The 21,866-nt window shown below is 43.2% G+C and overlaps 1 protein-coding gene across 1 annotated transcript in view; it reads right to left on the reverse strand.

The window, feature by feature from the left end:
* The window catches only part of NDUFA10 (NADH:ubiquinone oxidoreductase subunit A10), a 38,473-nt gene extending 19,289 nt beyond the window's left edge, over positions 1-19,184 (reverse strand). Inside the window, exons 1-8 of the mRNA XM_082763925.1 lie at positions 19,073-19,184; positions 18,002-18,170; positions 17,205-17,420; positions 15,456-15,542; positions 14,592-14,713; positions 12,653-12,732; positions 8,667-8,721; positions 3,231-3,316 (exon numbers count right to left, since the gene is read on the reverse strand). Coding sequence (XP_082620051.1) covers positions 3,231-3,316; positions 8,667-8,721; positions 12,653-12,732; positions 14,592-14,713; positions 15,456-15,542; positions 17,205-17,420; positions 18,002-18,170; positions 19,073-19,153 — 896 coding nt within the window. The 5' untranslated portion in view covers positions 19,154-19,184. The remainder of the gene's footprint in view (positions 1-3,230; positions 3,317-8,666; positions 8,722-12,652; positions 12,733-14,591; positions 14,714-15,455; positions 15,543-17,204; positions 17,421-18,001; positions 18,171-19,072) is intronic.
* Positions 19,185-21,866: the final 2,682 nt, after the last annotated feature.

Below are 21,866 nucleotides of genomic sequence, written 5' to 3' on the forward strand. Positions count from 1 at the left end.
TCGATCAATGTCCTGATACCCCAACACCAAAGGAACAAAGCAAACAGAGCACTTTGATCAGATCTCTGCATATGAACACAATCTTGACAATGCTATTCTGAAGGCAAGTGGAAACAGCAAAACTCAAAGCGCTTGAACATTTAAATTACGTGTGTTGCATTGTGAGATTTTAGTAAGATAGCCACACACCACCTTTAAAAGAAATAATTTCGTATTATCTGCAATGACAAGCCTTGTAAAGGAAACCCTCTCACCATCATCCAGGGTTGAATGAAAAATTAAGTCCTTCGGCAATGCTATTTATTCCTTTCTACAGTTACAAAGTACAAATTTCACACAATATCTTAATACAGCACTCTTTAATTGTGTGCTTTACTTTAACTCCCTCCTACACTCTGCAATTAACAATAATCCTTTCTTAATAACTGTACCGGTGTGAAGCTCTAAGAAAAACAGCAACTTAACTGTATTTTCTTATTTGAAAGGAAGTCTTATTTTCACAGTTCCACAGGATCCAAGCCACCAGATGCTTTTCTTTAATTACTATATATAGAAAACTTTTCTTCGGTAAAAAGTTGCCAAATCCTGACTTGTTTCTCTTAGATGCCACCCAACATTGCTCTTCTACAACCTACCTTCACCCTTTGAGAGAAGGGCCATACAAAAGGCACAGCATTACCGCTAATATTAGAAGGCATTTGAAGGAACAGAACAGAAAAGTGAAAGTTCATGGGATTCTTTCCCACGGAAGCTTGTTTAAAAAAAGGCTTAACTTATTATTCCAGCGCCTCTGTCACAATAAATACTAAAATTCGGAAGTCCAACCAGGAGAGGTGCAGAGCGCTGCCCCCGGGGAGGAGCAGCCCCAGGCCCCGGGACACGCTGGGGCATCCAGCTGGGAAGTGATTCATTAAAAAAAAAAATTCCTTGTCTTCCTACTAACCGATGAGAGAACCTGAAATTAATATGACAAGAACACAGATCTGAAGCTTTGTTTTAAAAATGTAGTAACTATTCTGACCTTGCTACCTGTACATGCAGTCTAATGATGAAGTTCTGCAAAACGGGAGGCTTGTCCCACTTCAGTGCAAGGTTAAACCTATCAATACTCTTACAAGTGTAGATTTTCTTTTTGTATGTGATTATCCAGAGAACATTTTATTCATCAGTGTGACTTAGGAGTGGCAGTCCTGCTGCTTTATGTGTAACACATGTATAGAAGCGTAGGGCTGCAATCTCACTTCTTTACATACATGTCAGTGATTTATTTCGCATTCTTTAGAGTTTGGAGGGCAAATTTTTCAGCAGTCAGGACACATGCAACCTCACCAGTAGCACTCCACAGCTGAACTGGAATACAAATAATCATGGTGTACTTGGCAAGAATTGCTTTTATCAAAAGTTTGTTTTTATTCCAGCAAGGCGCTTTCCGCTGAGTTTGATCTCTTCACATCCAATTAAACAGACAAGGATTCTTAAAAAAAAAAAAAAAACACACCCAGAATACCCTTAAACCGTTACATTTAACAATTCTCCTTGTTATTATAGAGAATGAATGACAAAACTGCAACGTCTCATTTTGTGAATCAGGATTAAAGCTTCAATATAGGATTATTTACTGGGAGTCTGGCAAAAGGAGAAAAAACCCCACACTTATTGAGCAATCATCCAAGTTTGCCTGTTTCCTTTTCCCCCTACACTCTGTTCAGCCAGCTTCTTGACTGCTGGGAAGATATTTAGAAGCAGACAGCTAAGAAATTAGGTTTAGAAAAACACTTTAAACACAGCCAATCTAAACAGCACCACATATAAAACTTGCTACAAGGTTGCTCTGTCAACAAGCTTTGTCAAAGGATTTCGTGCTGCCAGAGCAGCAGAGAAACCACCATGCCAATTGTATAAATGCTGTTTTAAAACTGCATGCCTGTCTGCATACTGCCATGAGCCAGGAACAGAAACATTCACTAAATACATTCCCAAAAGTAAGAGCCACAGGCCATGACATTTTGGAAATGCCTGGAGAAACTGGCTTATCATGGCTTGGGCGGAGGTACTGCTTGCTGCACAAAAAGCTGTCTGGACGGCTGGGCCCGAAGGGTCACCGTGAATGGAGTTAAATCCAGTTGGTGGCCAGTCTCAACTGCACCCTCAGTAAGTTTGCAGGTGATACCAAGTTAGGTGGGGCTGCTGATCTGCTTGAGGGTGGGAAGGCGTTGCAGAGGGACCCGGATAGGCTGGAGCAATGTGCTGAGCCCAGCTGCAAGACATTCAGCCGCTAAGTGCCAGGTCCTGTGCTTGGGTCACATCAACTCCATGCAGCAGTGTTGGCTCCGGGGAGAGGGGCTGGAAGGCTGCCCAGCAGAAAAGGATGAACATGAGCCAGCAGCGTGCCCAGGTGGCCAAGAACACCAATGGCAGCCTGGTCTGCATCAGAAACAGTGCAGCCAGCAGGAGTAGGGAAGAGATTGTCCCCTTGTATGCAGCACTGTGAGACCATACCTTGAATGCTGTGCTCAGATTTGGGCCCCTCACTACAGGAGATACTGAGTTGCTCAAGCATGTGCAGAGAAGAGCAAGGAAGCTGGTGAAGGGACTAGGGAACAGTGCTTGTGAGGAGCAGCTGAGGGAACTGGGGCTGTTTAGTCTGGAGAAAAGGAGGCAGGGGGAGACCCCATCACTCTCTACAGCTACCTGAAAGGAGGCTGCAGAGAGGAGGGTGTCAGTCTCTTTTCTCAGGTGACAAGTGATGGGACACAAGGAAACTGCCTCCAGTTGTGCCAGGAAAAGTTTAGACTGAATGACAGGCACAGTTTCTTCATGAAAAGCATGGTTGAGCACTGGAACAGGCTGCCCATGGAAGTGATGGAGTCCCCATCCCTGGTGGTATTTAAGAGGCACATGGATGGTTTAGTGGCAGGCTTGATAGTGTTAGGTTGGTGACTGGACTTGATCTTACAGATTTTTTTCAACCTGAATGATTCTGATTCTTATGTTTCATTAACAGAATGGGATTTGTCTGGAGTCTCTCACCTGATTAATTGTTAGCAGCTGCAGAACTCCACACCCATATTACAACAGCAAGCACCCATATTACCAAAGCTTGCTGTTGTTACTGACATGACAAAAAAAAAATCACAGTGCAAATAGAAACATACCTTAAAAAGCCAAGGCTTTAACAGTTTTCCCAGAGATCCAATGCTACACAATATTCTGGAAGACATCATACTTACTAAAGTCTCAGGTGATGGAAAGAAACATCATCTTGTTCCAGCCATGGCCCCTTGTTGAACTTCAGGTACTCAATGTCTTCAACTACCTGAAATTAGAGGACAAAATTACATTAACAGGTGGCCTGATCAAAGTGTCCATTCTCCCTTTGGAAAAAGAAAAAAGAAAGCAGCCACCCCCGGTCAATGAAATGATCGGGACACATTCTGAAGTCACCCAGCAGAAAGGGTTCACTGCTAAAGCTGCATTACCACGGATGTTTTTTTGAGCAATGATCTTCTAGTCCCATTTCTGGAGGTGGCAGCCCTGCCGTTAAGTGCTGGACAGATATTTGGGGGCCAGCTCTAAAGCTCCTTGGTGAGCAGAGGATGGCAAGGGATAAGTAGGCTGAGAGGTGCTGCATTTCCAAGTCCTTACACCTAGATGGTGTAAGACTCTTTTCCTCGGCCTGCTGAGGAGAGCCCACCCCTAAGTCGGAACAAGGAGGGAATGAAAATGAGTCTGAATTTAACCCTTTTAGTTGCAAATAAAAGCCATTATCATGTTTGATATTACGTAGGAAGTCTCTTTCAAAAAGGCACAGTCATCTACCAGCAGAGAAATGCTGAGGAGCAATGCCACAAAGCGTGGTGGCAGTTGTCCCTTGGTGCTGCTGTGTGGTTCACATAACAAATCAAGGCAGTTTTCAGGCTAGAATACTCTCACACTCGTGAAGTTGTAGCAATGACAGAAATCCAAAGGCTCCCGATTTGATCGGACATGAAAGCCTACCCGTGCGTGCTTGTGCCCTGAGCAGAAAGCAAAGGCAAAACTCACAGCTTGGCACCAAGAACCATTCAAACTGGTAACACCACCCCAACCAGTCACTCCTTTAACATCCTTTAGTATCACCCAGACCTATCAGTCCCCGATTTGAGCTTCATTTACCAGCTGGCTCCATCAGAAAACACATCTTTGCTGGTCCACTGGGTGATTGCTTAACACAAGCCTGAGGTCATCGCACACAACTGAGTGGCTACGAAGGAAACCCAAACCAATGTCAGGAGCATGCATTTAACGTGTACGAGGTGGGGATAGCACCTTAAAGCAAGCTGGGAAGGAAGGGATCACTGCAACTCCAAAATCTACTTCACAGATGCCTTTTCCAGAAGGAAAGGATAAAGCTATTGAGGTCAGGACCAAAATCCTGATGACACATTGTTTATCCACAGACAACAAGGAAGCAGATGCCAGTAACGAAGTGATAGAATAATAAATTAAAAAATGCTTTTATTCTTCACTGTATGTTAAATCCATGGTAATCTATTTCCTGCAATTAGAGCAAACTCTAAATCCCATTCATTACCACTCGAAGAGTAATAAAAACATGCTATTACAAAGCAGTCTCCACCAAAAAGGTCCACTCTGTTACCAGTATTACATTTTTATGGTAAGAAGTAGCAGCTTAGCTATATGATTAACTGAATGATCGTTTTCCTTGAGGCCTCTATATTTGCTGAAGACTAAATTAGCTGATTAAATACTTTAAAAAATACGGTTGACATATGGCAGCAAAGGACATTTAAAACTTCAAGCAAGTTTAGATGCTGGGTAACCATTTTTGACCTCTTACAAATGAGCAAATTTGGCAAATGAGATACTGTAGGCAAGAGCACAGGAAACCAGTTTTTCAGATTAAGCAAGAGAGCTGATGACATTCACCTGTTGGAGAATCCTCAAAAAACAAACACTGGAGAAAACAGCTCCCCAGACACTCAGAAAAGTTTTCAAAACTGTCCTAAGAAAATGTTCATACCAAACTGCTGTGATGTCACAAGATTAACATTTTTTACAAATGAACGGGAAACAGATATATGGTAAGTTAGTTCAAATATCCATTATTCTTCATTTAAAAGTCAAACCTCCAACATACTTCCCATTAAATACACAAAAGCAATTACTTTCCTACTCCATGGCAAAGCTTTGCAAACTCCCCGCTACGGCTGATGACAGGACTAATAATAGAGTTGCTAACAATAGTGCTCAGACTACGTGGAGGGGAAAAGAGAAGTCAGTACCCAAATTAGTTTTGCACTCTCTCCTTACCATAATAGAAGAGATCTTTACCAGCAACTCGTTAACAACGGTATCGGCCCCGACCCTTCCAACCAGGCTAGAAGAGCAGCTTCTTGAATTCACAAGGGATGCACCTGCACCTCTTGGGAATTAGCAGCAAATCTGTGATTTAAACCTGACCAAGCAGCATAACATGTAATAATGTCCAAAACAGATCAGTTCTTAATATAGTGCAGAGCACGGTAGGATTTAGAAAAAACTGTTTTCAATAATGAGACCCCTTTCCATAATCTGTGCAACTAAGCCAATACAAACAGCTTACAACTTCTAAGCTTGTTTTATGGTGATCTGGTGAGTTCTGTTGTTGAAAGAACTAACTGGGGATCAGAAGGCAATGCTGTTCTTACTCATATCATTTATAAGGACAAAGACACCATACCCGCATATGGGTCGCTTTGTCAGATGAATTTTCCTAAACTCCTTCCTCGCAGGCTTCTTTTCCAAGCAAGAGACAGGGCACAGAGAGCAACGCAGGATACAACCCCGGGAGCTCAGACTACAGCTTGTAGGAAGAAGCTCAACTCATGCACAGCATCTACCACCAAAAATTTAATGTAAGCTTGTTCTGAAGCCTTCACTTCCACACTGGCAAAGGATGTGGTACAAAGCTGGTGTGTCAGCAGCCTCCTATCTTCATCATCCTCTCCAATGTACATGAAATGGGGACAGTGAATAATAATAAAAAGAGAAACACAATACAAAATGCTATTCACAATCACAAACAAATTGAAACAGTTTCAGTTAAGTTTGCAAATTCCCACCATTCTGCTGCTACCTTTTTAAAAGCAAAAGAAAAAAAGCACAAAAGGAAAAAAACAACTCCCTCCCAAAAAAACTTTCTGGAGTTATTAATTTATTTTTGTTTGCTTTAATAAAAATACTGGCCAACTTTTTGCTCTGTTTTATCTTTGAGTAAAAGCAGTCTGCAACACCCTAACCAAGCTCACTTCAGCACTTACAAATAACTTTAGCCATTAAAACCAACATTAATTACAATACGAAGCCCCAAACAACCTTTTGAAGCAAGACTTCAGAAGTACAAGTCATTTCTGAGTTGCGTGTTTGCTATAAACAACTAAAAAGACAAGCTATGATGTCAAAAAATTAAGCTCCCAAACTGCAGAGTAAAGAAGCTGTAAATTGAATCTGGCTGAGTTAAACATCACTATCCATTAACAGGAAACAGCTGCACACACACAAACACCCCAAAAACCAAAACCACTTCCCTCCTGCCATCCCCATATTTCCAAATATCAATTACTTCATTTCAAAGGTAAACTGAGTCCAAAGAGAAGGGAAAAACAACTTTATTCTTTCTTACACGTGGAAAGAACACTAGTTTCTATAGCTAACATTTTACCAATGAAAACACGATACCATCTTGTACTTTGACTTCAAAACAGTAATCCTTCCTCTAGTCCAGATTTGTCCAACCCAATTAAGAAAAGGGTCATCAGTGTGCATTCTGGTTATGCATAATGATAACAAGACTGTTGAGCTTGGTAGACTCTCTACTAGAGCTGTAAGAGCTTTAGACTGACTTTAAACCCTGATTTACAGGATTAAAATAAAGTCTCTAGCAATGCGTTTTACTACAGAATCTAGGGAGGAAACAAATTGCTTTGTTCTGACAACTCAAAGACATGCTCAGAGAGAAAAAATAGAAAAAAACACACAAATAACACAAACTCCAATTCTTCCTCTTACTTCTCCCAAATCTGGCTACCCTCTTTCGACTCTTGAACCATGTTATCCTTCCTTTTATGACATCCTGAAAAGCCAGCAATAATTGCTCAAGATTCTCATCCAAATGCTGAACTCTTCTTTTTTTCTTCCTTTTTTTTAAAAAAAAAAAAATAATAATAATTCATGCTCTTATTTCTCTAATTCTGGCCCTAAAAAAAAAAAAAAAAACACACAAACCTAGAAACATGTTAGAGAACATGTTTCCTGGGATGCTGAAGTTGCCTATCTGAAGCGTGTTTTCACAGTGAACTCTTTCTTACCTGAAGCCACCAACCCTTGAGTATAAACTTAAACTGCTCCACAAGTCTCCTGGTTAACAGTGGTAACCTTTACTATCGATCGTATGAGTTTGGAAACCCAGTCACAACAGGGCAAAATCATTCTATGATAAAGAGAACTAAAAGGCAATGAAAGAAATGTATGGTAATGTGACTAAAGGGGCTTCAAATTTTAAGAATAGGAGAGTCCTCACCAATATGTCCTGCTTTACACAAACTTTTTGCATGGGAATATGAGGATATTGGGCACAGGCTATTGTAACAGACTGGGCCAACTAAAGTCTACTTTGCACTTCTGAACAAAAACAGCCTTAAGGAGACATGTTTAGAGCAGGCTTCAACTAATCTAACTCATCATCTCCAACAACACAAACTAAACTCAAAGATCCAAGAGATTTAACAGTTTCTAGCTCCTAGGATTAAGCTTTGCCATCTGCCTCAAGGAGCAAAAATGCAAGTCAGCAACAATAACTCTATGCTCCAATGCAGGGCAGGCATGAAAGTCAGTCAGAGATGGCTTATTTCTAGCAATGAGACAGCAATTTATCTGGCTTGGTCCAGGGTTAACACATCTAGCAAAACCCTTTAGAGAAGAAACTGCAGTTTAGATACCACATGCTAGTCAATACAGATGAATAACTCAGGGGTTCAAAGCCGTTAACAGCTCTAGTTATCAAGTTGTTTATGGTAATCAAATAATCAGCTTTTAGAAAAAAACAGCTACTTTATTGCATAGGAACCTGTGCACCAACCTGGATCACAGGAAGATGCATGCCAACAGAAATAGCCCTTATGCTTGTAGGAAGAGCTTCAGTTGAATGCTGGGGGTGACCTACCTCTTGGTTAACACCTTTAGTTCCCAAACTGAGCTATGCAGATCCCTGTCCATGCTTCCAGTCACTTCAAATAGGAATGACTGAACAGCCAAATACTGCACAGCCCAGCACAGACTCTGAAAATGCAGTTTCTACTGCACTCACAAGATTTGCTTGGAAAAACAAACCAAGTGTGGAAACACCAGCAATAAGTCACATCAATCTTGCTTGCTCAGCCAGCCAGGTATCCTGGCAAAAGGATACCCCCAGGTATCCTGGGGGATGTGTGTCAGCCTCCTGACAAAACTGCAATCTTTCATCAAAATATTATAGTGTAGTCCCAGCCCAGATCTTGCCATAGCAGCAAACACTACTTGCATTAAGTAGTTAACTAAGCTGGTTATCCAGAAAAAAGTTTTCTCTTCATGTTTCAGTCTTAGAAGTTTAAAAACAAAACAACAACCAACATGCAGCAAACTCTTACCTTCTCCACATCCTCTGCGTCACTTGCTGTGTACTGCAGAACTTCACTGGTCTCACTGCAGAAAAGAAGAAAAAAAATTGAACTCACAGGACACAACTGCTCTTACCAGCCTCTCACCTCTACAACAAAATGAGGTTCCAAGGCAAAAAAATAATAAAAGCAGATTCAATAGTTCCACTTTCCCCCAAATACGTAGAGTCCTCGCAATAAAATTCCTATTATATCTGTAAGTTGTTTCTTTCCTGGTTTTTCCTGGTTTAAAAGCAAACAAAATTGCTTTTAAAGTGCAAGTGACCCATGAAAAACTGCAGAGTTTTACTTCATTAAATAAAAAAAAAAATGGAAGTGTCTCACCTAAGAGTTTGTTTCCATTTTACTAATGTGGACAGTTCCCTCAATTACAATTGCCCTGTCTGTACAAAATCTTAGTTTAACCCAAAGCTTCAGTAGATGTTTCATTTTACAACCACGAGTATTAACGTACGTATTAAGCTTTAGGAAAGCAATACATTATTTTATCATTATTTATTAATACTGAGCTAACTGAACCAACGCAACACAGGTAGCAGTATCTGCTATTAGAAAAAAAAAAAAAAAAAACACATAGAAAATGGCTAACAACGTCCTAGTAACAAGATTGCTTTCCTATTTATAAAGCAAACTTCATAGAAAAGTCACTTGCAGCACAACAGGAGCTCCTTTAGGAACATGTTTCACTACTGAATACGCACAATCCTTTGTGGCAGTCATTCCCAAGCCTGCCTCAGCCATCCTGAATAACTGTTCCTTAAATTCTCCTTGAAGATAAAATAAAATGGAAGCCAAATAGGTATGGTATATCAAATTATACACAGCAAAGCTAAAGAGCATGGAAAAGACTTTATAGACTTTTTTACTTATCACAACCACCTTAAACTAATAAATATTAAGACTGGAATGGAAGTCTAAATATTGCTGCTGAAAGTAAACACATTAACAAAATAACTTAAAACTGCAGCAGTCTGAGCTAGTTTCTAGTCTGCATTATCACTGCTCAATCAGAACAGCTCTGGTTAAAAAAAACCTTCCTTTATAAAGCACCTTTTACTCCTGTGAACCCCTAAGCACCTATGGGGTCAGCCATTTAACTGGTGCTCTCAACAGGGGAACTACTTAGAGAGTTTTTTCCTCAACTTAAGGGGAGGGGGAAAAAAAAGCAGAAGGCCTCACACAATTCTTCAGTCACAGAAAGAAGAAAAACGTTCTGCTTTCAAAGGGAGCTGATGAGCCTGGATAGGATGCATACGTGCATCTTCAATTTCAGCTGTCACTAATCAGAGGAGGAGGCTGGACTTCACCAGAGCCTTACACTGGCAATTGCATTAACAGGGCAGATCAAATTGCTTGATACTCTGCAGATTATTAGGGCTTTCATTAAGAGAAAACAGCTGCTCAGTGGAAGCACGATTGGATACGAAAGATAACGTTAGTAATCAGACACTTTGGGCCAGAAAAGAAAGTCAAACAAAATACAAAAAGCAGTCTGTTTACAGTCACAAAACAGTACCTGTCACACAGCATCGGGCTCACAAATCACTTCCAAAATAAATAAATAAAAGGGAGACGAAGACATTAACAAACATGTCAGACCAGAAAGGAAGCATAAATTCTGTGATAACCAAATATTCAGTGTAAGAGAGATCACTAAGGTCAGCACAAAAATGTTCCAGATAAACAGAGTAAGAGAACTGGAATTTTGCAAAGTAACAAACTAGGTAATTTTTCTTGTAGATTACATTTTCAAGAAAAACAGAAGAAAAGCAAACATGAGCTTGAACACAGAATGGATGCAGGCCAGGAGTTTGTCCAACAGTCTGTAATGGAAATAACTCCTCTTAGCCTGTTTGGACCAAGTATTGGTCATTCCTGAGAAACAGAAGTTAAATACTTAGTGTGCTTAGAGACCAACAGCCCGGCTTGACTATAGTTCAACGCATCTCTCCATGAGCCAGCAAACAGTTAAAGATAGCTTAAGTCTCTGCAGATTTATCCAATCTGTGAGCTCTCGGCGAGGTCCAGAGAAGTGCAAAGCTGAAGTTTCGCACATTCAGAACTCCTCCACATCAAGGGGACGGAGACGTCCTCCTTCAGACCTGAGCAGGCAGATTGATCTGACAAGCCATTGTGAGCCCCCGCGCTGATGAGGATGCCAAGCAGAGGGTGTTTGCTTAACAAGTGTACTGACCATGTACAGACAAAGGGGAAAGAGTTGAAATCACAGCAGGACCAGCTAGGCTAGGATTTAGCCTCACTGAACAACACAGTATATTTTCTGATCCAAAGGATAAGCAGCATTTTCCTCCTCTCCAGTAAATTCAAACCAATTCTGCCCTCGGGGGGATGACAGTCCCATGGTTTCCCACCCTCCCTCTCTGTCACAAGCCTCCCATTTCCTGCAGACAGCAGTGTGCAAGCCACTAGTCTGTGGGGGATGCACTCAGAGGCAGCTGACCGTACACTGCACCAACAACTTCTGCCCTGTATGAATAACAGGCTCGATGTTAAGTCACTCAGTTCAATTGCTGACAGCATAATTACACGGATCTACCTTGGGAGCTGAAGCAAGAAAGCAAGAAGGAAGCAAGCAAGCTACAGTATTCCCAAAGATCTATTCTGACTTAAATAAATGAAACTTAACAATCAACTTCATGCACAAGCCAAATCCTGCATGAGTAGGGATTGTGTTGATGTAAAAGTAGGCCTGCCTCTGACCTTTAACAGCTTTCCTTCCAGAAAGGAATTCGTTTGAGGGACCCAGATTGTTTATGTTCATATGCTTTTATATTTTTAAGACAATTTGATTTTTGATTGAGTTCTTCTGTAAGAATTGGGACAGCTGGCAAACTATTATAGTCTCAAGTTCACACGTGCTTGCTTCCCAGCTAGAGAAAGCCCAAAGTCCAGAGACGAGCATCTTCAGTCTCTAGAAGCAGGCAGCAGTGCAACCTTTATTTAACAATGCTAAAAACAATGCTAACAAGTCCATCGAATCCTCTGCCAGCTGTAAAGAGCATGCCTCAAAAGGTAGAGAAACAGAACTAGAGAAATGGAAGAAGCCCTTACCTGAAGACTTTTTCCTCTTCCTCTGTAGCACTATGAAGAAACTAGCCTAAGCTGTGACAACTGAGAGGAGTTCTGTGGTGAGTCTCAACACCTGTGACTTCTCCCCTCCTAAGAAGCCTGAGAAAAGCTTGCATTGCAACACAACCTCCTCAAATCATACAAACACAAACATGTACAGCTGTAACTTCAGCACTTTGGGCATCATCACCCCAAGAAAGCACTCCATGCACTGCTTTGAGCTAACAAGGGCAGCAAAGAGGCCAAAGCCAATCCCATGCAGAGCACTGTCAGAAGAGGGAGACAGAGACAGAACTGGGTTTTGCAAAGCAAACAGACCAGATTCCTGGCTGTGCTGCAAAGAAATAACTTCCCTGTATGATTCCACAACTGATAATAACTGATAACTGATGAACTAACTTCCCTGTATGACTCCACCCTGAAAGCTTCCCTGTATGATTCCACAACACTGAACCTGTAACTCCCCAAGACAGAAGGATGAAAAACAGTACTGCAGATCAGGGCTCATTAGCTAAATTAAAAAAAAATAATAATAATAATTTACCATTATATACACTTCTCCCACTCTGAATCTCTTTACGAGTCAAGAAACTTCCATAAAGCTCACACCTAAAAAGACTTCATTTATAGTATTCCAACATTGTAATACTAGCATCAAGCTTCTCAGATGCAAGAGGTACCTAACTACACACAAGTACACACAGGTATTATGCCATGGATGCAATCATTACAGCATTCATTGTACTATATATAAGAAGGAGGATTTCTCACATGACATGTGTTTTATTTGCTTCTCTTAGTAAAACTTTTAAGATTTGCACATTTTAATTGAAGATTCAAAGGACAGAACAGTTTTGTTTGCTAACCTGATCTCTGGTAAGAAGGTTTTCTTGTAAGCATCCTCAATGTTCTGCAGGTACTGAGGAGACACCTTTCTCTCGTAAGGCTAAAAAACAAAACAAAACAGAAGAACAGTGTTGTGAAGTTTGGTTTCTCCCCCACGCACCTGTACAGCAGTCTAAGGAGAAGTTGCTGTTACACAATCTATCGTGGGCTCTGCTCTTGTATTAGCAGAGAAATATCCAGTGAACCACACAGGCATTAATGAGAGTTTCAAGAATTATGACATCTGGAGCGTTTTAAGAATAGTGTTTAGAAACACCTAGAGTTTCCCAAAAAATAAGTAGCAGTCTGCATCAATCACTGCTTTACCCTGTACTGCTATCTCCATGGTTTTAATTATTAGTTGTGAATAAGATCCTTCTGATATGCTAATGAATCTAGAAAGACAGGGAAATGAAGGTTCAAAAGAAGGATGGAAAAACAAAATAAAAAGCTTATCTCAGTTTATGGGAATTCTCATTTTCCCCAAGTTTGCATGAACCAAGTTTGCATCAACAGCCTCAAAAAGATTAACTTCCCAAGGAATGATTAAACCTTGTTAACAAGGAAGTTTTATACAATCACACAGAAAAAATGAGAAGATTGGTCCTCCTGCTGGAAATGCAGACTCAGGCAACATGGATCCTCTTCTTCTGGTTTCAGAAAAGTGCATGGGCAACCATCTACTCCCCTATCTTTCTTTGGGATTTCAGGGATTTCATACCTGCTAGCTGCACCCACTGGGGGGCTTTTCTTTTTCTAGCACCCTGCAATAACCGTGCTTGATACCAACCACAAGCACTCCATGCACCAAGAACCCAGAATTCCCCAAACTATCACCCCCAAATAGGCACTACAATGCTCAGCAGTACCACTGCCCCAAGGAAGTTCTGCTACATCAGCAATTCCTGCCAAAAGATCTCAAAAATGTCACTGATATTTTTGCTCATGGGGCAAAGAACTCAGAGGTTCCCACAATACATTAAGAAGTTTCTCATTTTGTAACTGAAGCTACTAAAACAAAGAGATCTATAGTTTTCCCATACAAGAGCATCTTGTTCATTAAAGGGTAGAGGAGCATTCCGTCAGTGCCTAAACTGCCAGAGGGCAGAAGGGGAGTCACTTGAACAGTAGACAAGGCAATTTGGGCCACACAGATGACGAAGCAGCACAGCAGCTTTCAACTTAGAGCTCTGAAGGCGCTTCCCTTTGGCAGTGACCAGCCTCCCTCTTAACTGAGCTGGGAGCTGCTCAGGAAACAGCTACTGACTTACCCCAGCACACCAACATGCACACGCCTGCTTCAAGAAGCAGGCATCACCAAGTGATCTGAGAATGTTTTTTCTAATAAATCAAAGCTGTCTTTTAATATAGCAGGCTATCCACAGTTAAATAATTCACTTGAATACAGTTTCCCACAGCCTTTCAATAAGGGATAAGGTAAACATCATTTAATCTTCATAATGCATCTGAGAACAAACACGTGCAAATATCACAAGAGGCTGAAGACAAAACTCCAAACCAAAAACCTAGCTTAGTCTTTATACAGAAACACTCTCCAGCTTTACTGAACTACTGAAATAGTCTTTGATCAGAAATCCAGTATGCTGATACAATGAGACAAGTACTATTAAGAGAATAATATATTAAGATTTTTAAGAGCTGATCAATTTTTACAGAAGTGAATTTACACAAGTGAAATCGAGAAAAAATTTGGGTTTTCCTTTTTTTTTTTTTTTTTTTTTTTTTTTTTAGAGCAGGCATATCAGAATACCCACACAGTTATCACCAACACATAGTAGTTCTTACACCTAAAAGCTTCTGAGAAGTGGAATTCTGCAGCAGATCCCATGGGACTCAAGCACAAGGGCATGACTGCAACAGACACTAGCAGGCAACGATAGTGGCAAAAGTGAAAATTACCTCTCCTTTCTCCTGAAGCCTCTTCTGCACTTCTGGAACAGGTACATCTAAATAAATGACCAAATGAGGTGGTAGGAATTCACTGATGCCGATCTCTTTGATCTCCTTGTAGTGAGCAAGACCTGTATGAAAAGCAAAGTCAAATACAATGAAACTTAGTGGCAGTAAAACTTAACCCAAATGATAAACAAAGTAACAGCATAAAATTTTAACATCAAGTAAATAAAGAATCTGTAACTGTTTCTTCAGTGTTGTTTTTTGTTTAGTAAACACACTTTATTTACAAATACATCATATCCTGATTTGTAGCCTCCTCTTATTGTTTGATATACCAAGCTTAACAGTAGGCTTTTCCTCAAATAGGATTCAGAAAGTCTTCAGGACAAATAAAAACCTTCAGGAATCAGAAAGTAAACTAAGGAGCTACAAGGACTGAGATCTAAGAATCTCTAACATACCTGTTACATCAAAAGGAGAATTTATTTCTGACTTCAGCTTAGAGAAACATAGGTTTTCTCTATTGTTTAGAGACAGCCTCTCAAAATGCCAAGGAGGGAAAGCAACACTCATGTCACTACGAGTCACACAAGTAAGCAATATAAAGAATGTATGTTCTTTAACATATATGCAGAACTGAAGCCTTGAAGAAAGACTGGCAAGTAGCATGTGTTGAGGTTGGTCTTCAATGCAAGGAACACCAAAATGCCAAGTACCTCACGAACAACTACAAATATTTATAGAGGTCAATCTTCCCAGCAGGTTATTTTTTCTTTAATACAAAAAAATATATATAATAAAAAACCTACCACACTTCTTGATGACATTATGGCAAAATAACTTCATTTTTGCATGCTAGTAACTTACAGCGTTTGTGGATATAGCCTTGTTTAAACATGGCATCCAAAAACACAAAGTCACTGTAGGGAGAACGCTCCAACACCACGCCTTGTCCTGCAATTCAAAGTAGATTTCAGTCATGCAAGGCTCAAGAAAGACTCTTGGAAGCAACATTCAAAATTAAAGACAGTGATCTTCTTAAAGGAAAACTTTGAGAAATTTCACTAAAACTTTAAATCAAACAAAAAAGCAGTATTTTTTTTTTGTTTGTACAAACACAGTGCATATGTATTCTAAAAATGCCTATCTAGTACACAAATTCTTGTTCCGTGCCTTCACTACAGTAGCTAAGTATTATTATATTTGAACACCACAGTTACACTTGCGTTTGGCACACTTTCTAGAATTCACACCCTTTCTCCTCTTTACTACCTTTATTGATGATTTGGATGAGGGAATTGAGTGCACCCCCAGTTTGCAGAGGACACCAAGCAGGGGGGAGGTGTCGATCTGCTGGAGGGTAGGAAGGCCCCGCAGAGGGAACTGGACAGGATGGGGTCGATGGGCAGGGGCCAACGGGGTGAGGTTCAACGTGGCCAAGTGCTGGGTCCTGCACTTTGGCCACAACAACCCCATGCAGCGCTACAGGCTTGGGGCAGAGCGGCTCAAAAGCTGTGCAGAAGAAAAGGACCTGGGGGTGCTGATGCTAGACTGAACATGAGCCAGCAGCATGCCCAAGGGGCAAGAAGAAGGCCAACAGCATCCTGGCTTGTACCAGGAATAGTGCAGCCAGCAGGAGCAGGGAGGTGATCATCCCCCTGTACCCTGCTCTGGTGAGGTCACACCTCGAGTACTATGTTCAGTTTTGGGCTCCTCACTACAAGAAGGACACCAAGGCCCTGGAGTATGTCCAGAGAAGGGCTACAAAGCTGGTAAGGGGTCTGGAACAAGTGCTATGAGGAGTGGCTAAGAGAGCTGGGGTTGTTTAGTATGGAGAAGAGGCTCAGCAGAGACCTTATTGCTCTCTAGAACTACCTGAAAGGAAGGTGTGGGGAGCTGGGGGTCAGCCTCTTCTCACAGGTAACTAGTGGAAATGGCCTCAAGTTGTGCCAGGGGACGTTCAGATCAGAAATGAGGAGATATTTCTTCTCAGAAAGAGCAGTCAGGCATTGGAATGGGTTGCCCAAGGAGGTGGTAGAGTCACCGTCCCTTGGGGTGTTTAAGGAAAGGTTGAACACGGTGCTTGGGGACACAGTATAGTGGGTGATATTGGTATTAGGGTGATGGTTGGACCTGACCCTGGAGGTCTTTTCCAACCCTTATGATTTTATTATTTACATTTTTTCAGAAAACACTTTTATTAAAGCACAAGCAACAGGTAAGTCAGTGTTGAATGAGAAAAGCTTTTCACACCAGAAACATTCTGGAATTATAGCAATACCACCGTAAAACTGTATTTATGGAAATCAAAATGACTGAACAAAAAATGCCATCAGCAACAGAGTCTAGGGAGAGTTTTAAAAATGGTTGTAGAATTCACGTCTGTCTCAGTATGCTTAAGAAGGCCATTTTAATATTGTCCAAGTTACAAGTTTTATTAATTGTAATAAGTGTTCAAGGTGTTGTTCTGACACAAAATGTGCTAGGACTGTTCACCCATACTCACTCCATTTCAAAAAATGCAGACGGTAGCTGTTTTGAAGTATTTTGCTACCTCAGGGTCAGAGCTTTCACTCAAGTTAATACAAAAATGAAACATTTATTGTAAAATCTAACCTGTGGACAGCAGATGTTCCAATGCATCAGCATACTGTAACACACGGTTACCAAACAGCCAAGATTGCAGTCTGTATGAGTGTCCATCAGGGCATTTTGGGTCGTTGTAAAATCTCTCAAGGTTACAGAAACCATTAAACTTCTCATCCAGCAATGTTCCGTCTCCTGTGATTCTGTTTAGATAATGGATATCTGCTTCTGGGAAGTATTTCATTCCTGACAAAAAAGAAGAAACCCGAAACAGACCACCAAAGTAAGTTTTGTTTGTTTACAGTAAGTATCTCCTAGTCAGTTCATTTAAGTACATACATCTGCTTTAATCAATACTTGAAGACAGCTCAAAATCCTCTGGCCAACCACCTCAGAGAAGGGGGACACAATCTATTTATTAGATTTTATTGTTGTTCCACCTCCACGATGAGAGGTGAGCTATCAGTTTCAGCAGAACATTTTTTTTGCTACCAGTCCTCTACTCAACTTGAAGCTCTGAGTCCACACACGCACAGAAAACACCACCTACAAACCTCGTAATGTGCTCAGTGACCTAGGAGCTCAGGTGAGCAAAATAACCTCATTAACTAAAATCTCATTCACAGCAAACAATACCTAGTCACCCCACAGACATAACAAGCACTCTGTCCTCATCTCGAAACTCACCAACATTTTATTCTGCCTTTATCTAGACACCCGTCCCATTAACTGCAGCATTACCTAATAATTTCCTAGTCAATAATTGCATTGTTACACTATGACAATTACACTATTATACTAAATATTACAAAGAAAATAAGATGTACCTAATTTTTCTGCTAGCTTTTGTGCGAGCTTGCCCTTTCCAGAACATAAGCTGCCCTCCACTGTGAAGATTTTGCTATATTCAGTGAGCTTTTTACAAGTTCTGTCTCCCAACATGTAAGCCAGCCAGCCATACTGCAAATTCCGCATAGGGCTGACATGAATTCTTGCCTGAAAGAAAACACAGCAACAAAATTAACAGATTATGTCACTCTTAGCCAAACGAGGCGTGCTGAAAGAGCAGATTTTTCAGACCTGTGCAGGCAGAAAGATAGGTACACACATCTAACACAAGGAGTTTTCATACAGCACAGTGAGCACTGCAGCTCAGCAGCTGAAGCAGTATGTAGGCTGAAAAGCTATTCACAAAATGCAACACTGAAAAGCCAGAAAACATGAAACAAATCCCAGTGTGTTTAAAGCTTGAAGCAGGGGAGCTCTGCCAACACTGGTCTGAATTGGTGAAGCTTCCTTGACTTACTGAAGGCCATGGTCACTTGATGTGCCCTACATTCACAAGTGAGATCCTATAGCAGGTTTTTGTTTGCATTTTTGTTCATTTTTGGGTAGCGATTAGCATTAGACCTTCTCCCAGCCCCTCAGGGGAGAAACAGCTTCAGCACTGCACAAGACAGCTCCCGAAGGTAGAGGTGCACAGAAACATGCACCTGGTCCATGAGCTGCCTGCAGCACACTGCCAAACACCAAGCCACCCGCAGACCTCCGCGAGAGCTGCACAACCCTCCCTCGGGGCACAGCAACTACACAAAGCTTTTAATTTCACCCGGGACCTCCCCACTCCCACCCCTGCCGTGCTGAAGGTCACCGTGTCACGCCGCAGCCACATCTCCTCCGCCACATCCCCACGTCCCTGCATCACCTCCACCCGCACCCCGGGCACGGCAGCTACCCCTGCCCTATGCGCCGTGCATGCCCTATGCATGCCCTATGCATGCCCTAGGTGCCCTAGGTGTGCCCGTCCCGGCTCTGGCAGCCTCGGGGCAGCCGGACCCGAAGGGACACCTCAAGGCGAGCCCGCTGCAGCCGCGGACCCTCGCCCCAGCCCCGCTCACCGCCGGCAGCACGGAGCTCCGCAGGCGGCCATGGAGGGCTGCGGTGGCCGCCGGGCCCAGGCGGACCCGCCACAAGGACATGGCGGCGCCGAGCAGCCGCGGGGCGCCACGAAATGGCGTCACGGCGGGGAGGGAGGGAGGGAGGCGGCAGAAGCCAACCTCCGCCTCAGCTCCTCCCCGGGGCTTTAAAAGCCCGGTTTTAAAGCTGAAGGGACGGTGTCAAGTGGGGTTGGATGCCGGGATGGGTTTCTTAATGGAGGGGGAGCGCAGGCATCGGAAGGGGGTGCACGGGGAGGTGGTGGTGTCCCCGTCGCTGAGGTGTTTAAGGGAGGTGTGGATGTGGCACTGAGGGGCATGGCTTGGTGGTGGGACTTGGTCCACGGCTGGGACAGGGGCTGCGGGAGGAGGCAGGACTCGTAAAGCAGGAGAAGACCCACCCTGGACCCATCCTGGAGCTCAGTGCTCCAGGAAAGCCACCCTGATGCTCACAGAGCAGGCAGAATGCCACTGCTGCTTTTGGAGGTTTTGCTGATCCTTGCCACAAGATGGGGCTGGGCAATGCTGAAGGAAAGCAGCTTTCCCTCCAACAGCCACCTTGGCTTGTCTCCCTAGCACTGTGATGTGCTGGGCATCGTCTGGGTTGGGTTTGTTTTGTGTCATATACTTGTGAACAGGAACACCCGATAACCTGCTGTACTTTGAGAAGCATCCAGAGCAAATCTGCTTTGCAAATAAAAAGGTCAGGCGGCCCAGCCATGGGGACCTTCAGAGGTGGTAAAAAAAAAAATAAAACTGCACAGAAAGCTCTGAATAAATGGAAAACTGGTTTTCAAACTCTCGGGTCTTGGCTGTGCTTTGAGATCTTGGAAAGACCTCGATGAAACAAATGTGGGGGAAATAAGAAGGATCAAAGAAATGGGAGAGAGGAAGAGGGACTGCTGTGCCCCACACCAGGCATCCCCTGTTGTCCAGCCCTGGTAGGCTCATGCCCGGGTCCATCCCCTCACTTTGTCTGGGTCTCTGTACCCCATCAGCCCATCACTGTTCAGTCTTCATCACTGTTTTCCATTCCAGCTCCCCACCCAGCCTCTTCTTGACTCCCTACCTCTGTCCCAGCCCCACAAACCCATGCTGTGACCCAGCATGGCTCCATGTCACCCTGACACAGCCTGATGGTGACCCACGGCACCCAAAGCACTTCAGAAGAGAGGGATGTGAGGGGAATGGCTGCCAGGTCCCTGTAATTACCAGTGGGCATTAATGGCCCTGACCAACTTCACTTAGGACCTCCACCCCCTGCTTGTGGCATTTTGGGTTCTGTTTAAGCACAGTTCCAGGCAGGCAGGCTCAGTCTTTGGTTTTATCTTTGTGTCTCTCTCTGTCCCTCTCTAAACTTACTGCACACGGATGGACCTTGGACTTACATCGTAGGTAGACTTGTCCCCAGTCCAGTCTCCCAGATGGACCTTGGACCTATGCTGCCACCTTGTCTCTCGTCCAGCTTCCATCTGCTGCTCCTGGGCTCCACCAGGCTGAACCTTACTCCTCAGCTCACCTTGTCCAGGGCTATCAGTGGAGGCTGCCTGTGCCACCAGTGCTACCTCACTTGCATGCTGTGGGACTGTGCTCTAGCAGGGACAGCACCTGCAACTCCTGCCTCATCCTACCCCCGCAGGACAGCCCCAATGTCATGCTCTCCTCACTCTCAGGTAGCAGGGATACCCTGGCACTAAATGGCCAAAAATCATTGCTCCGATGAAAGCTGGTTACGGACTTTTGTCCCTCCCAGCCACCCTGCACTCCTCTGTCCACGTGTGGGAGCAGGGGAGCTGTTCCACAGCATCTGCAGGTGAAATTCCACTCAACTGGTGCTGGGAACTCTGCCATTCATCACCAGTGTCCTAACCGGAGTGTGAGTGGTAAGGTGGCTGTGTTTGGTGATGCCAGGAGTTACTCATCCTGGGGAGGATGGCAGGAGGCTGTGAAGGGTTCAAAGGTGTCTTACAGGACTGAGCAATAAAGTAGCAGGTGCCACTGAGTGTGTGTGACTGTAAAAGTGATGCCAGCAGGGAAAAAGAGTAAACAGAAAATGCTCTGAGCTGGGCCTTACACTCAGGAGCAGCATCCTGACCCTGAAAATTTCAGTTCAGCAAAGAACAAAAAAGAAAAGCTTGAGGAAAGGTGGAGAGAACAAAATGAAGGAGACAGTGGAACAGGAAAAGGTTCGGGGAAAGACAAACAAGGACAAACCTGCTGGAAGCCAGGCTTTAAAACCAGATCAGAGGACATGATGGTTGGGCAGCATGACTAACTAGCAAAGGGCGTTAAATGTCTGTATGGACTCGAGGGGTGTGTGGAAGAGCATTACTGGGCAGAAAAAGTGTCTGGCTGAGAAGTCCCCTGGGCAGAACGGAGTTGGGAAAGTTGTCAGGGGAAGTATCAAATTTGCTTGCCCCACTCGTAGCCCTGCTGGGGCTGCTCCTTTTGGAAAAAAATAAATAAATAAAAGATGGTAATAAACCAAACTGTGGTTAGATGTGATGTCTCTGTGTTTGTTTTCAGTCTCTCCTCTCTGCCTCTGTCTTCCCCGCTTTCACAGCAGCGTCTGAAGGTGGCTCTTGGGTGGAAGCACGAGAGCTTTGGGCAGCGCTGACACACGGACACGCGAAGGGAGAGGCTGCTCCTGGAGGGGGACAGCCGGGGATCGGGCTCAGGGCGATGGGGAGGGTTTTCTTGTGAAGCCCTGGAGTGTGCAGGTACACTCGTGGGGCTGGGAAACTGGGCAGCTTCACCC

The sequence above is a fragment of the Aythya marila genome, assembly GCF_965140915.1.
Source record: "Aythya marila genome assembly, chromosome: 6".
Classification (NCBI taxonomy): domain Eukaryota; kingdom Metazoa; phylum Chordata; class Aves; order Anseriformes; family Anatidae; genus Aythya; species Aythya marila.